General features: G+C 40.9%; 1 protein-coding gene across 1 annotated transcript in view; it reads left to right on the plus strand.

The window, feature by feature from the left end:
- The window catches only part of ITGAV (integrin subunit alpha V), an 81,935-nt gene that overhangs the window by 46,108 nt on the left and 20,558 nt on the right, over positions 1-15,269 (plus strand). Inside the window, exons 12-22 of the mRNA XM_008172776.4 lie at positions 15-217; positions 1,699-1,890; positions 2,025-2,070; positions 3,136-3,243; positions 4,683-4,741; positions 5,831-5,985; positions 6,492-6,629; positions 7,658-7,725; positions 9,979-10,126; positions 12,370-12,462; positions 13,238-13,317. Coding sequence (XP_008170998.2) covers positions 15-217; positions 1,699-1,890; positions 2,025-2,070; positions 3,136-3,243; positions 4,683-4,741; positions 5,831-5,985; positions 6,492-6,629; positions 7,658-7,725; positions 9,979-10,126; positions 12,370-12,462; positions 13,238-13,317 — 1,290 coding nt within the window. The remainder of the gene's footprint in view (positions 1-14; positions 218-1,698; positions 1,891-2,024; positions 2,071-3,135; positions 3,244-4,682; positions 4,742-5,830; positions 5,986-6,491; positions 6,630-7,657; positions 7,726-9,978; positions 10,127-12,369; positions 12,463-13,237; positions 13,318-15,269) is intronic.

Consider the following 15,269-nt stretch of genomic DNA (forward strand, 5'->3'; position numbering starts at 1 on the left):
TTTTTTATATACAGTTACACAGATTTGTTTATTGGAGCTCCCCTTTTTATGGAGCGTGGCTCTGATGGCAAGCTTCAAGAGGTGGGTCAGGTCTCCATATGCCTTCAACAAGCTTCTGGAGGTTTTCAGATCGTAAAGCTGAATGGGTTTGAGATATTTGCGAGATTCAGCAGTTCTATTGCACCTCTGGGGGACCTGGACCAGGATGGCTTCAATGGTAGGTCCTCATTTTATGAATTATCAAAATTCACATGACACTATGAAATTAAACACAAACAGATTAGACTGTTGGACACCAAGGTCTAGTCTCCCTTCGATGCATATATGCTACTCTCAAGAATGCTAACATGAGTTACATGTGTGCATCACGCAGAGACTATACCAATTAAAGTACAGCAGTGACTATTTTAAGCTGTTATATCAGTCAGTGAACTTCTTTTTGAATAAGCACTTCGATCAAATACCTCATTCCCATAATGAGTTGGAAGGGCATCTCTGGTGAAATTTTGAGGTTTCCCTTTTATAAAAGCCAATCCTTCCCCAAAAAGTCTTATGATAGCAAATACAATCTCAACAAAGGATATTTCATGAAGGATTAATACATTAGGGATTGTAGTTGATCTTCTAGCCTTTCATTTGGTCCATAGGAAATGTTATAGTTGAGAAATAGTCATGCTACAAAACAGAACAAGAAATGCAAACTAGATCTAAAGAACAATATTAAAGGTGATAATCTGTCCAGGAGATTTTTCTCATGCATGAGAGGCAAAAATTTGATTTCAGGCCCAGTATTAGTCTGTATATGTTACAACCATTGTCTCTGCTCCTTTCATCAGCTCAGTGCAGATAAGTCCTAATGCCCATAAGACAACAGTACTATATTTGAGAGTTTCTTCTCATTATGCGGCTTTATATAAATGTACAGGGAGTAATGTTATAACATCTGCTACATGTTTTTTCAGATTTTAATACTTTGATTAGGTACCAGTGGTGTTCATGAATCAGCATGGGCACTGTTAAATTCAGATTTTATACACTTCCAAAGCTCACACTTGTTTTTTAGTTGTTTCCTGTAAAGACTCAGATTAGCATTTTGTTTACTACCATTTATCATTCACTACTAATATAAGTGTTCTCAGACTTACTGAGATGTGGCATAATTGCATTAATTTAAAATTCTGCCTATGGTATATTGCCAAGCACTCATCAACATAGCGCTTAGGATCTAATAACTGTGTTTTACTAGGCTGGTTTAGGTCTATAGGAGCTATTAAAAAACTTGAACCCTCTGGATGAACATGATGATATTAATGAAACCTAGTTTGGTGAGTTGTCTCCAGAAGTGACCAGTCCTGGGTGTTTTAGGGGAAAGTGTTAAATACCCAGACTCCAGATAGGTGCAAAAGTGTGTTTGCAGGACTGGGCCCTTTTATGTTGCAAATAAGTCTATAGTACACGTGCTCCTTAAACATTAATTTTGGTGTCATTCTGGAAAATCTCAGGATCCTACAAGTTATATAAAACAGAGAAGAGGGTGTAGATAAACCTTTCAGAGAATAGTAACATTATCAATTTGCTGCCATGTACTGAAACTCTGCTGTAACTATATTTTGCCCATATGAATTGTTTAGTGTCAGCACAAAGAAGTTCTCTTTGTTTATATTTGGAGACATTAAGGCTATTCCTTCTGGTTCACAGATATTGCAGTTGCTGCACCCTATGGTGGAGAGGACAAAAGAGGGGTTGTTTACATCTACAATGGAAGAGCAACAGGTTTGAATGCAGTGCCATCTCAGATTCTTGAAGGACAGTGGGCCGCCCGTACCATGCCACCAAGTTTTGGGTACTCACTGAAAGGAGCCACTGATGTGGACAAAAATGGATATCCAGGTGCTTTTTTCTTGACATAGCTTTAGAACAGTTGCAGTAATGTGACTGCATCACCTTTGTATGTCTGACCAACTAGTATCCCTTTTTAAAAAGAGGATAAACTCTCAAATTTAGCATTTCTTTCTCCTTTCCAGATTTGATCGTTGGAGCCTTTGGTGTTGACACAGCTGTTTTGTACAGGTAGGAACATGGTGCATGTTCTCATGTAAGTGCAGTCAGGAGGAAAGCTCAGTGCAAATTGTAAATTCCAGAGTGGAACAGAAACGAGAGAGTCTGCAGTTCTGTCTTGCTGCATTGCAGAGTGACATGGATAAAAGTGGTTACTTCATTCTTTCCACTGTGTTAATATGCGGTCCATAATCTATTATTTGCTTCTGGTGGATGTGTCCAGAGCTGAGAGAAAACACTGCATGAGATCTTCCTCCAGGGCCTCCCCTGAGGGACAGTTCTCCAGAGGCCTGCAGGTGTAGCATGCTGCTGCCTGGTGAGATGTGCAAACCTGTTCTCATCCTTGAAGGTTCTGCGAGCTCCTGACTCATTATGGGCAACTCCTCCTGTGAGAGAGGGGCAGAGTGGGGCATGGAATGGAAGGAGCTTGCTCTCCCCCAACCCCTCATTCTCGCAGGCCAGAGTATTAAGTTGAGCACAAAAAAGGTTATGGCTGCTTCACAAAAAAGGGAAGTAACTTACTCTCCTCAGAGAAAGGGGGAGGAGGGGAGGAATTGTTGGAGAGTTCCAACTCATCTTCTGATCTGCTTCTGGGAGCATGTAGCTGTTCCCTGCCCCTTACCCAGGGCAGGGTGTAAATTTACAATATAGCCATTAGGGATCTAGTTGAAAAGTGTCATTAAGGTTCTTCAGTTCTGCACGTATTCACTCCAGTCTCTTCCAAAGAACTTACAGTATCTCATTCCACTCCCTTCCCTGTTCCCTCTACTTATCTAGCATCTGCCTCTTCTTGATTCATTCTGACGTTTGGGTAGTATTGATGTGAGAGTCCACAGCTCCTGGTATCTGGGGCAGTTTTTCTTTAATTCTCTGCCCCATCTACTCTCCATCTATTTGAATTCAATGAAAAAACTTCTCTCTTGTATCTTTTTCCATTTGCTGCTCTATCATTACATTCTGTATCTATTATTTTTAGCTTTACTTAATGTATAACATTTTTCATAGTATGAAGAATTTTGTGATGTTGTGTTACACGAGTGTCGTCATTCACACGAATTTATTTACTTTTGTCTACAGGGCTAGACCAGTTATCAGTGTAAACGCTGGCTTAGAAGTTAACCCGACCATTTTAAATCCTGAGGAAAAAATCTGTGAACTGCCAGATACTGGTGTGAAAGTTTCCTGGTAAGGTGGTTTGTTTTTACTTAAACTCTCAAGGCTGAGAGGGTAGAACTAATAAACAGATTTAAAAAATGAAACTGGATTTTCTGAATGGCTAGGCAAAGCAAAGCAAGCACACTTAGGGCTGAGCCAAATCCTATTAAAATCAATAGAAAGACTCCCAGTGACTTCAGTGGACTTTGGATTTGATCCTCACTTTTCACCTTTCGTTCATAGATGGCAAAATGTTTCCACTGAATAGAGTAAAATCTCCCCAATTAAATCAGCTCAGAGCTGAACAGCTGCATGTCAGTGCAAATAAGGAAGTCCTCAGTTTCCTTTTGGAAATTTCTACGTGTCCCGGGTTCCTAATGCATGTCAGCACCAAGGTTTAGCATCTCGCAGATGAATGCTTGTATAATCGCTAGCAAAGTTATTGCATAAATGTTTACTACTACAGTACTACTGATCAGAATGAATTCACTGTTCAGGAAAGTAAGAGACCACTAGGGTTGGTTTGAGCCAGGTGTGTTGGGACCAGTTGTCTTGCAAACTCCCTCTAGCAGCTTTTTTAACAATTCAGTTCTGGACTGCAATTGCCCTGCCTTTTTAGGCCTGGGCTCCTCAAAGCCCAGGCTGCCAGTTGTTCCCCACTGTGGAGTGCTTTAACAATATCGGTCAAGAACCCCAGCTCACTTTCATTTCTGGCCTACAGCACAATTTGAACTCTGGTCTTCACAAGTGAACGTTATTAGGCTAATCAAGCTCTAAAGGCTCTGCATTTCTACCGTCACTGTCTATCTTGAAGTTTTAAATTTTTACAGTGGTAAGACCTATACCCCAACAATGACCCTTCAGTGTAGAAGTGCCATGAGCCGTATAAACTGCTATATGCATTCTCCATGGTCATGTTTAAGGTTGATGGCTCTCCGATACTTCAGTCCCCAGACCTATAATACTGCAAGGTTTACTTCCTAACCCTAAAGAGTGGCTGCCCCACATGTTTCAGGTATTTTTGTATCCCCCGCCCTTGAAAGCCTCCCCAACATTAAACTTTGCCATATGGAAATAACATAATCCATATCCTCTGAAATTTCCAGTTTTCTCCCAGGTTGGGAGTGCTGATTGAGAGCAATGCAGTGAGTTTTCTACCTGCTCCAGTTGGGGTGAAAAAACACATGACCTGTTTTTGTATATTCATTTGTCCTCGTAAATTGGGAAAGAGCAGGGCAGGTTTTGGACAGTGCCCATGACCCCACTGGAACTAGATGGGACAAAAGAAACCGTCATTAATCTGTTCTGATTTCTTTGGCTATGAGTATTGAACTTTGGGAGTGGACTGGGTTTGGAGTCGCTAAAGAAAAGAACTTTGAACTGGGAAAATTATGGGAGAGCGCTTTTAAACCACATTCTGCTGAAAAATATTTAATCAAATATGCTTTTTGAAATATTTTTTTAAACAGCTTTAAAGTAAAGTTCTGCTTAACAGCTGATGGCAAAGGAAAGCTCCCTAATAAACTCAGTAAGTTCTGCTGTTTTAAAAAATGTAAAGCTTTTCAAATTGTCTGTAAGCATGAATCCTGGTTATAACTGTTTCTTAATCACTGAAGTAATTGCTTTTTCAGTATAGAGCTTGATCCTTCCCAGTGCTGAGCCCCTTTAGACACCATTCAAGTTATTCAGAAGTGAAGTCCCAGTTCAGCAGTGAATTTAAACATGCATTATCCTTTAGCATGTTAGGTCCCACAAAATTGAATGGGCTTTAAGCACGTGCTTAAGTGGCTTTGCTGAATTGAGGCCTGATAGCACTTGTCATCTGGCAGGATCAAGCTCTTTAGCTGTGTCTACAAAAGGGAATTTTAGATAAACAATTCCCATGGGTGAATTAATGGAACTAATAGTGGAGACAGTAATTGAGATGCTAAGGGCCTAATCCAACTCCCATTCAAGTCAATGGAAAGACTCTCATTGTCATGGATGGGAATTGGATCAGGAATCGGACCAGTTTCAACAAAAGATTGATTCGAAGAGGTTTATATAGCAGCGGTATGTAGGTTTTTGCAGGGCAACAGACTGATGGTTTCTGGCAGATTATACTGTCACATACAGGAAACTTTCAGTGTTTTCTACATAATGTGTATAGAATAGATATGATCTGGCAAGGTTTATGTAGCAGGAAATTTATTATATTTTTAAGTTGTGGGATCCATATCAAATACATTAAGCAATGATTAGATTAGTAATAATAAAAGTGGAGGATATATATTGTCGGTATAAGGATTTTTTTCCAGAGACCTCAACAATCTAACTTCTGCTTTCATAAAGAAATCCCAATATAGAGGCAAACCTATTACTTGAAGATTTGTCTTCAAAAATAATATGCTTACAGTGTTGAGCAGAAGATTTGAGTCTCCTTTTAGTACATATCAACCTCTGCAACGATGTTGTGATGACAGATTTAGTACCTGAAAGAAATAAAAGTTTTTAAGAGGGCACAGCTGTTAGATTGCCATTACAGCTGAAGTCAGCTTGTGACTTATTAGCTGAGAGGAACCTGCTATGCGTACTGGTGGTCAAGAAATTACTAACTCAAATGCTTTGGATTTGACAGCCTTCCAAGTGGAGCTGCTGTTGGATAAGCTTAAGCAAAAAGGAGCCTTAAGGAGAGCTCTGTTTCTCCACAACAAACAGCCTGGTCACTCTAAGAATATGACTGTTGTCAAAGGGGGCACAATGCGTTGTGAAGAACTTCAGGCTTTTTTGAGGGTAAGAGGTCACTTCAGTTAAACTTTTAGGGCAAATGTCTTTTGCCTTATTGCACACATTGAATAAAGAGCTGTAATTACCAGAGTCGTTGTTGTTTGCCCTGAATTATTATTGCTATAGAAGAAGGATGGTTTTGTGATTAAAACACTGGGCTGGGTTTGGAGAGCCAGTTCTCAGCCCTGCCACAGACTTCCTATGCACCCTTGGGGAAATCATTTAAATCTCTCTGCGTCCCTCAATTTCCCATCTATAAAGTGGACATACTAACACTAACATTGTCTGTCTTGTATATTTAGATTGTAAGTTCTTTAGAGCCGGGATTTTCTCTTAGCTGCTGTACAAACAAGCAAAATGGGGCTCTGATCTTGGTTTGGGACTCCGGTTGCATAATACAACCAATACATAATAATAGTACCCAATACTGGTAGGCTTTTGATTTGAATCCAGTGCACTCTGGGTTCTTTTTGATGTGATTTAAGAATGACCGGAATCATTTCTCCCCTCAGGATGAATCTGAGTTTAGAGACAAACTTACTCCGATCACCGTTTTTATGGAATATCGGCTGGATTACAAAACAGCCAAAGACTCAGCTGGATTACAGCCCATCCTCAACCAGTTCACTCCTGCTAATATTAGCAGACAGGTATATTCCTGGCAGTTTTTGGTTAAACAGAATAGACAGTGTTTTCAGCCTTTGGTGCCTAAATCCACATAATGGTAAACTAGTGGCCTTATTTTCAGAAACACCTCTGAAATATCAGAACACCTAAAGATGGATATAGGGGTCTAGCTTTAGGCACTGAATTTTGAAAATGTTTTCCAAATACATGCACATATTTTTTTCTCTTTTATAAGTTAATTTTTTGCATTAGACACACCCTAGTCTTTAGAGATGAGCCTCTTTTTCACCCATCATACTTAGCTGTATTACAGATAACAGAGGTCAGGTCTGCATCAGGTATGCTGGTCCAGAAGGGTGAGAGGCTTTAATCCATTTTCTCATTTTGAGCTGTTGTACGTGCCATACCTATGTGAAGTTTCCAGGGAGAGGAAAGAGTAAGTTACTCACTGTAGCATGCAGTTCACTCCGGCAGCTTATTGGTGTTCCTAGATCAGTGGGCGCTCCTCCTCCCTTTTAACCCAATACTGCAAAAGATGTAGTCCCCTCTGAAATTTTTTTTGCTGTTTGCCATTCTGGAGCACAGGGTTCCTAGAAATTGTTCCTGATCTTATGCTTACATTTTTATAAATTTCAGAGATGCTCTGTAGACTAGTAATTTATCCTTGCAGTTCTCTCAAACAACTTAATTTCTACCTTTTTATTCCAAGCTTTGTAACAGTCATTTGCACAGAGAGAATAGTGGAGATGCAACAGTAAAGAAACAGATATGGTTTATTTAAGGTGATCTGCAAATACGATTGATAAATGTAGACATCGGCTTTAGATTTATATAGTGAGCAAGTGTAAAGGGGGCATGCAGCATGCATAAAAACTGTTTTTCTTTTTTCATAGTTCATGTATATAGAGACAAGTAAACAGTTCCCCTAATTAGAATTGTTCCAAAAAACCTTTGAAAAAAGCAGTGATAAGGGAATTGTGCTAATGAAGATACATGTTTGAATTAATGGGCTGAACTTATTTAAAGCTATATGTATTTGATTTTTGCACAGACACATATTCTGCTGGACTGTGGTGAAGATAATATCTGCAAACCAAAATTGCAGGTTGCAGTAAGCAGGTAAATTTCAGTGTTGGAAAAATAAACACCTAATAAATACTATGGAAAAATACTATTGGGAAAGGTAACTTCCTATGTAAGGCTCCAACCCTACATAGATCTTGTGTACTGTGAGTAGTCCCATTGAAAAGAATGGAATGGAATGAAATCATTGGGAGTACTCAGAGTATAAAATGTAAGCGTGTGCATAAGTTGTTTTTGCTGGATCATGGCCTAAAAGGGAACCTGTTTTCCCATTGTGACTGAGTGCTGTTAACATAAACGAGTTGTGAGGAGAGACTAAACTCCTGTAATGACACTGTGGCTGCATGTATATAGTCATCATTGTCTCAGCTAAAGTGAAAACATGTGACAAGGAAAGCAGAGCATGTAGAATCTTCAGCTACAAACCAAAGGGCTATACCACAGTTTCATTAGCTGCAACTAGACGCAGTTACAGACACATGAGAAGGTGTGATTTTTATCCAGCAGAGGGCAATCGTACATGCATGCATGAGTATGTATTAGGGTTACCATACGTCCGGATTTTCCCGGACATGTCCGGCTTTTTGGGCTTCAAATCCCCGTCTGGGGGGAAATCCCAAAAAGCCGGACATGTCCGGGAAAATCGGGACATGCGGGGCCGGCGGTGCTGGGCCGGGCCGGCGGTGCTGGGCCGGGCCGGCGGTGCTGGGCCGGGCCGGGGGTGCTCGGCCCGGGGCTGGCCCAGGGCCGGCACCCCAGGGCCCGAGCCGACCCAGGCTGGAGACGCCAGGGGGGCCAGATTTGATAAGTTAAGGAAACTGTTTCTGTGCTTTTTTTCATTTAAATTAAGATGGTTAAAAGCAGCATTTTTCTTCTGTGTAGTAAAGTTTTAAAGCTGTATTAAGCTGTTCAGTTGTAAACTTCTGAAAGAACAACCCTGAAGTTTTGTTCAGAGTTACGAACAACCTCCATTCCTAAGCTGTTCCTAACTTTGAGGTTCTACTGTATATAAATGCATGGAATGCTCACATCTTGAATACTTCATACAATTCTGGTCGCCCCATCTCAAAAAATATATATTAGAATTGGAAAAGATACAGAGAAGGGCAACAAAAATGATTAGGTATATGGAACAGCTTCCACATGAGTAGAGATTTAAGCGACTGGTTCTGTTCAATTTAGAAAAGAGATGATTAAGGAGGAAAATGATAGAGGTCTATAAAATCATAAATGATGTGGAGAAAGTGAATAAAGAAGTTTTATTTACCCCATCACAGTACACAAGAACCATGGGTCACCCAATGAAAGTAATAGGCAGCAGGTTTAAAACAAATATAAGGAAGTACTTCTTCACACAACACATAGTCAACCTATGGAACTCATTGGCAGGGGTGTTGTGAAGCTCAAAAGTATAACTGGTTTTTAAAAAGAGAGAGATAAGGTCATGGAGGATAGGTCCATCAGTGGCAGTTAGCCAAGATGGTCAGAGACACAAACCTGTGTTCTGGGTATCCCTAAATCTCTGTTTGCCAGAAGCTGGTGTAGGACAACAGGGAATGGATAATTGTCTTGTTCTGTTCATTCCCTCTGAAGCACCTCGCACTGGCAACTGTTGGAAGACAGAACCCTGGGCTAGATGGAATATTGGTATGACCCAGTATGGCCATTCTTATACTCTTACACTTGAGAGATTTTATACCAATTCAGAGAAAATTTGGGTCCCTTGTAGTTTATATGCAACATTTTCAAAGATTATATAGGGAAAATCTTTTACATTTATCTGGAATTATTAGAAAGTGATATAAATGTGTGTGTTTTTTGGAGATGCTGCTTGCAGCTCTGTAGTTAACTTTAAATTGAGTGTGGGAGTGTGTGTGTGTGTGTGTGTACATTTATATATAAACTGCGTGTTTGTGGTTATTAAAATAGCAAGGGCATACTGGGGATCTGGCCCTTAGCATTTATCTACTGTTCTGCTGTTAGGAAGTGTGTGTGTTGTGTTGTGGTTTTTGTTTTTTTTAATTGACAAATGCTTTGTCAGGAACAGTTCCTCCTAATGATATTTCATATTTGCTCCATTATTGCCAGTGACATATCTTTTTTCCTTTAAAATCCATTGCAAGTTGTATTTTTGGAGCTATAAAACATTTATTGCAAGTTAACTGCGGTGCCCCTAATGCTCTAATGCAATGTCAGAATGCCTCGTTTCTGTAAATCCTAGCTGTTAGGCATAACTACTTTAAACATGTGGCCACAGTATTCACTTTTGCACTTGCTGTGCTTGCTCAGTGATCAGAAGCAGATCTATATTGGTGATGACAATCCTTTAACCCTGATTGTCGATGCCCAGAACCAAGGGGAAGGAGCCTATGAAGCTGAACTCTTTGTTACCATTCCACCTCAAGCAGACTTCATTGGTGTTGTTCGTAACAATGAGGTAAGTTTCTAACTCGCTTTCTTCCTGTCACTAGTCCTGTTGTATTTACTCATGTGGAGGTTTGCAGGATCAGGCTCTTAGTGTTGCACAAGCTTCAGTCTTTAACTAAGCCTAAAAATTCAAATGTTTACCCAAACCTCTTGGCTGTGTAAAATTGGACTGGAGCTTTCATTAGAACAGATGTCATTGCAGGAGTTCTGTGGTACTTACTTTGTTTCTGGTTAATCTGAAAGTGCTGTAAGGGAAGTGTGTCTTCATCTACAATGACACGTATGTTTCTGGTACCAGATGAAACCAAAAAGTCAAAGCAGTGTGTGGGAAATATTAAAACCACAACTTTCTAATGAATTGTTCTGATCTCACAGCACACACTCTTGCTTGCCTTATGTAGTTTTGTGGACCCCAACACACTATTTTACCTTTTAGGAAAGAGTTCCCAAAAGTAAGCTATTGTAAGAGGGGCTCTAGATCACCATTTATTAGACTGGGTGCACTAATATTCTCCTGCTCTAAACCCTCACTAGCTCGGTCCCAGAAATTATGGGTATTCTGTGTTAGTCTTCCAATTAGTCAGGTGACCACAATAACTTTGAAATTGCCTGAGCAGATGCCCCGTTGGAACTTCAAAGCTGAATTATTCTGATTCAACAGAGAGGTGTTAAGCAACAATGGATAGATTGCACACAGCCACAGTGAATACACACAGATTATTTCTGGTACAGGTCTTTGAACAACACCTTTGCTAATTAATTTATATTCAGACTCAGCATTTCATATCCTGGGTAAAGAGCTGAGCAAATCTAAGAGAGACAAAATAATATCTGGGCTCTTCTGCTCCCTCCCTGCCACACAAGTGAAGAACAAAATCAATGAGTGGATTCTGCTGGAAATTTTGTAACTGCAGAATCCTCATAAATTAAGGGGCTTCAGTTTTCTTGGTCACATGGAGTATTTGGGATTGACTTTTAACTGCTGCCCCTGTAGCCTTCTGAGATGTTTGTATTTCTTGGAAGGGACATAGATTCTCTAAATGGGTTTTCTTTGGCATCACATGGGCACAGGCACAAGCGACCAATCTCTAAGCACCAATGCTGATAGTTGAAGCTTCTGTGAAGTTTCCCAGCAGTGCTCTGCCTCCGAGTGTGCTTAGATCCCACTGTGCTTCCAGAACTTCCCCCATCCTAGTTTTCTCTCAACACAGTTAGGCCTTTGACCTATAGGATTGTTTAAAATGGCCACAAAGTTGGAGAATGCTGAGATAAATCCGTAAATACTGTTTTTGCCATGAGTTCTTGCAACCTAGACTGACTGGATTGCTCTGTTTCTGATGTCTTGTACATGGTTACTTCTGAGGTGTACACACACACACACTGTCCCCCTACCCTCAACTAGTCAGACTGGGGAGGAGGAGGAACAGCCTTCAACAGCTGAATAACCCTAGGTTTGGTTGGACTGCCGGGATGCTAAGACAAACCTTCCCTTTGATGTTCTTTGCTAGCCAAGGTCTGTAGGAAGCACAAAATGAAGTTACATTATCCCTCTTCCATACTCGTAAAGTTTAAGAGAGCACCTGCTCTTAAGAAAAAGAGGGGGGGAAATCCTTTTGTTTAAGCCTCCTCAACTCTGTTGTTATTCACGGTCATAGTGGGCACCACTCCTTTAGTCCCATATGATAGTGTGCCCTTGAGTATCCTGGGTCGTACTTCAAATGGCATGTTCAGAGAGGTTTGCCTTCTGCTACCCTAGATCTCTCTCCTGTTACTCATCTGTCGTCAGTTAATTTGTGGACTTATCCAAAACCTGATGTCTCTGATAAGAACTGCTTCGGAGGAGCTACTGACTTCGCATCGCATTTTGCCTTCAAAGTCTTGTCTCTCTTAAAGTGAAGTATTAATCAAACTCTGAAACTAACTCCCCTGCAGAAAAGAAGTCATAGGTATTTCACATAGGTGTGGAGAACTCAACCTGAGAAATACTTGAGGCCTCAAAAATCATCATTGCTACCCAATATGAGTAAGAGTATTAGACTTTCACACTGTATATTCGAGAAAACAGAACACCACCTACCTTGTGAGGTTTTTACCTCCAGTTTTTTTCCAGAGCTATTTGCTATTAGATTATATTAAGATTGACCAGTAATATTTAAATGAATGCAACTTGCTTGCAATTTGTTCCTGTCTTTCATACTGATGCCAGAAAATATTGCACTGCTCTTCTTTAAGATATGCCTGTTTTTATTGCAGGCTTTAGCACGTCTATCATGTGCATTTAAAACTGAGAATCAAACTCGCCTGGTGGTCTGTGACCTTGGAAATCCCATGAAGGCTGGGACTAAAGTAAGTCAAATGCGTGGCTGGGGTTTAAAAGAGGCAGGAAGATGACTCTTCGTATTCTTGGAGAAAGATGCACACTCATACTGCTAGAAGATGTAATCTCATTGACATTTAGATCTCAAAATATATTTTAAGCCTCCTACATGTTAGAGTAGTTCAAAGAAAACATTCTGATAATTGGCTGCAAGTTTGCCGGTAAACTAATGTCTGAAAAGAATGTACATGGTTTTTATGATGCAACTTCACCTAGAATTATTCTGTAATAATTCTGAGCACTGTTATATAGCACTTTTCACCCATAAATCTCGAGGCCATTTACATAAGGGAATACATATCATTTCCGACCATTTTAAGGATAGGGACGCTGAGAGAGAGAGAGAGTAAGTGATTCACTGCATGATGTTGGGTGAATTAGTACAAAACTCGGAAATGAATCTAATTTTCTTGACTCCCAGACATTTGTCCAGTATACTAGACCGTGCTGCCTCCTGGTGCAGAACATGGGGTCTGGGAATATGTAAAAGCAAACTGGGGAAATGTTGAAGCAAATTTTATTTTTTCTCTGAGGCAGTATTATGACAACTCAACCTCAGCCAAGTGAGAGAGGCACCACTTGTTCAGTTGGATGCCCTTATTATTGCTAGTTCAGTCTGCCTTCTCCTCCTCTGTGACCCCGGGCCTTGTGCAATTTCAGTGACAAATAGTAGTGCTGAGCACTTTTTGTTATGAACTTGATTCTGTTTCCACTAAACCTTGGTCACTTGGTTTTGTTTCTAAGCTATTAGCTGGGCTGCGTTTCAGTGTGAATCAGCAGTCAGAGATGGACACCTCCGTGAAGTTTGACTTGCAGATCAGAAGGTATGGAACTAGATGCTAACACCACTCCTCCAAATCTACTTTACGCTGTAGCTAGTACTGAATAGATACCTTAGTAAATGACAAAGCTATGAACTGATCATTTACAGTTTAGGTCTAAGCTAATTTCTTCCTTTCTATTTGGTAAATGTTCTATCATGGATTTAACTTGCTTTAAAACACTTCTCTATTGTTTGTAATGTAGGAAAAAAGTCAGTTCTGTTTGTATGCAGTTGATTTTCCTTCCACATGATGTGGCACAAATGAAATGGTGCTATTTAGTACCAATGGGTACAAAACCAGATGAGGTATTTGAAGTGGAGCTTAATATTTTGCGTTCTCGGTTCAGTTCGGATCTCCTCTTCCCACATGCAGTGCCAAAATGTGAAATAATGTGTGCATTTGAAGGATTAGCAGGAGGCTCTGTTTTAAAAATGAACTTTGCTTGGACACTCCAGTCCTTCTATGGGTGGGTCTGCACTGCAGCTTGAGGCGTGATTGCAGCTGGGTTAGGCACACCTGTGCTAGCTGTAATCTAGTTACCATGCTACAAATAGCAACGAAGGCGTGGGCTTCAACTCAGGCTATACGAGCCCGCCTGGGACGCCGAGTATGTACTTGTGTTGCTAGTCTGAGCTGTCGTCCGTGCTGCTGTATCGTCACTGCTATTTTTAGCTGTGCTAGCTAGATTAAAGCTAGTGCAGTTACACTGACCTGAGACTCAGTAGTACCTCCCATTGCTATGCAGGCATGCTCTTAAGAGCATGTTAGGCCAGGCTTGTACATCTAATGAACTTGTGACCGTGGGAGCTGCTACTCCATGCCAGGGCTATTCACCTATGCTATTCAGAGCAGAGACCATTTCTTTGTTTTTTTGTACAGCCCCTGGCACAACTAGGCCTAGACCTGAATGGTGACTTTCTGGGCAATACCGTTAAAAAATAGTAAATATATCAGGAGCATATGAATGGAGTAGATTTATGTGCTTGCTGGAGAAAACACAGGCCTCCTGTGATGTATAGTAAATAGGAATCTATCTCTCTGGTTATTATTTATACATCTCTTAAGTTAACTCTGAGCTTCAAATGTAGCACCTTGTCCTTGAGGCATCAGGTGAATTTGCCTCACTCCCTGGGGACTTTGTCCCCAGAACCAAGTGAATGGATTACACTCACCCATATATGCATTTTCGCTCTCCAAAACTGATAATATGAATAATAATTTTAGCCCTTTCCTTCAATTTTAGTGGCACAGCAGTTTGCCTTGATGATCAAAGGCTTCGCAGCACTACAAACCCTTTGATCTCACATAGCTATCTGGTTCAGTTTTATTCCCATCCTTTCTATCAGCCAATGTACTGTTGCTTCTGGCCAGTAGCATATAACTCTAGCTCTAACTCCCTTGGAAAAGGTGGGCAGCACTGGGCCTCCTAGCTTCTTCCTCCCTCAAAGGTGAGAGCAATCACCAAGGCACCTGGTTCCCTCCATCGGAGGAATAACAGTCCCTGCAGATCCTCTTTCCCCAGCTTCCTCCATGCAGGAGGGTGGGGGGGTGGGAGGGAGCTGCTACGGCACCTCCCAGGTCCCACCTCAAGAAACTCGCCTGCCTGACTTCCGATTGCCACCTCCCTCAAAAACCATCCCCCACCATCTACCTCTGATAGCTCCCCAACCCTTTTCACCCCTGATCTCTCATGAAGGCAATCAGTTGTGAGGAAATGAACTGAGTCAGCAACCCAAGCATAATCTACTACAAGTTAATATAAGGGAGAAATGCACGTTTTATGTAACTGTTTCAGAGGGCAAACACAACAGGATAGAAATTGCTTCTGCAGAATGTGAGGGGGAACTGCAGCATTTAGTGACATGTGACAGATCCAAGTAATATGACAGACATGTCCCACTTCTCTATTCTGTGCCTTTCACTGCACTCAGAGGTGTGCACTGCGTGTCAAA

Source organism: Chrysemys picta, chromosome 11, assembly GCF_011386835.1.
Source record: "Chrysemys picta bellii isolate R12L10 chromosome 11, ASM1138683v2, whole genome shotgun sequence".
Lineage (NCBI taxonomy): Eukaryota > Metazoa > Chordata > Testudines > Emydidae > Chrysemys > Chrysemys picta.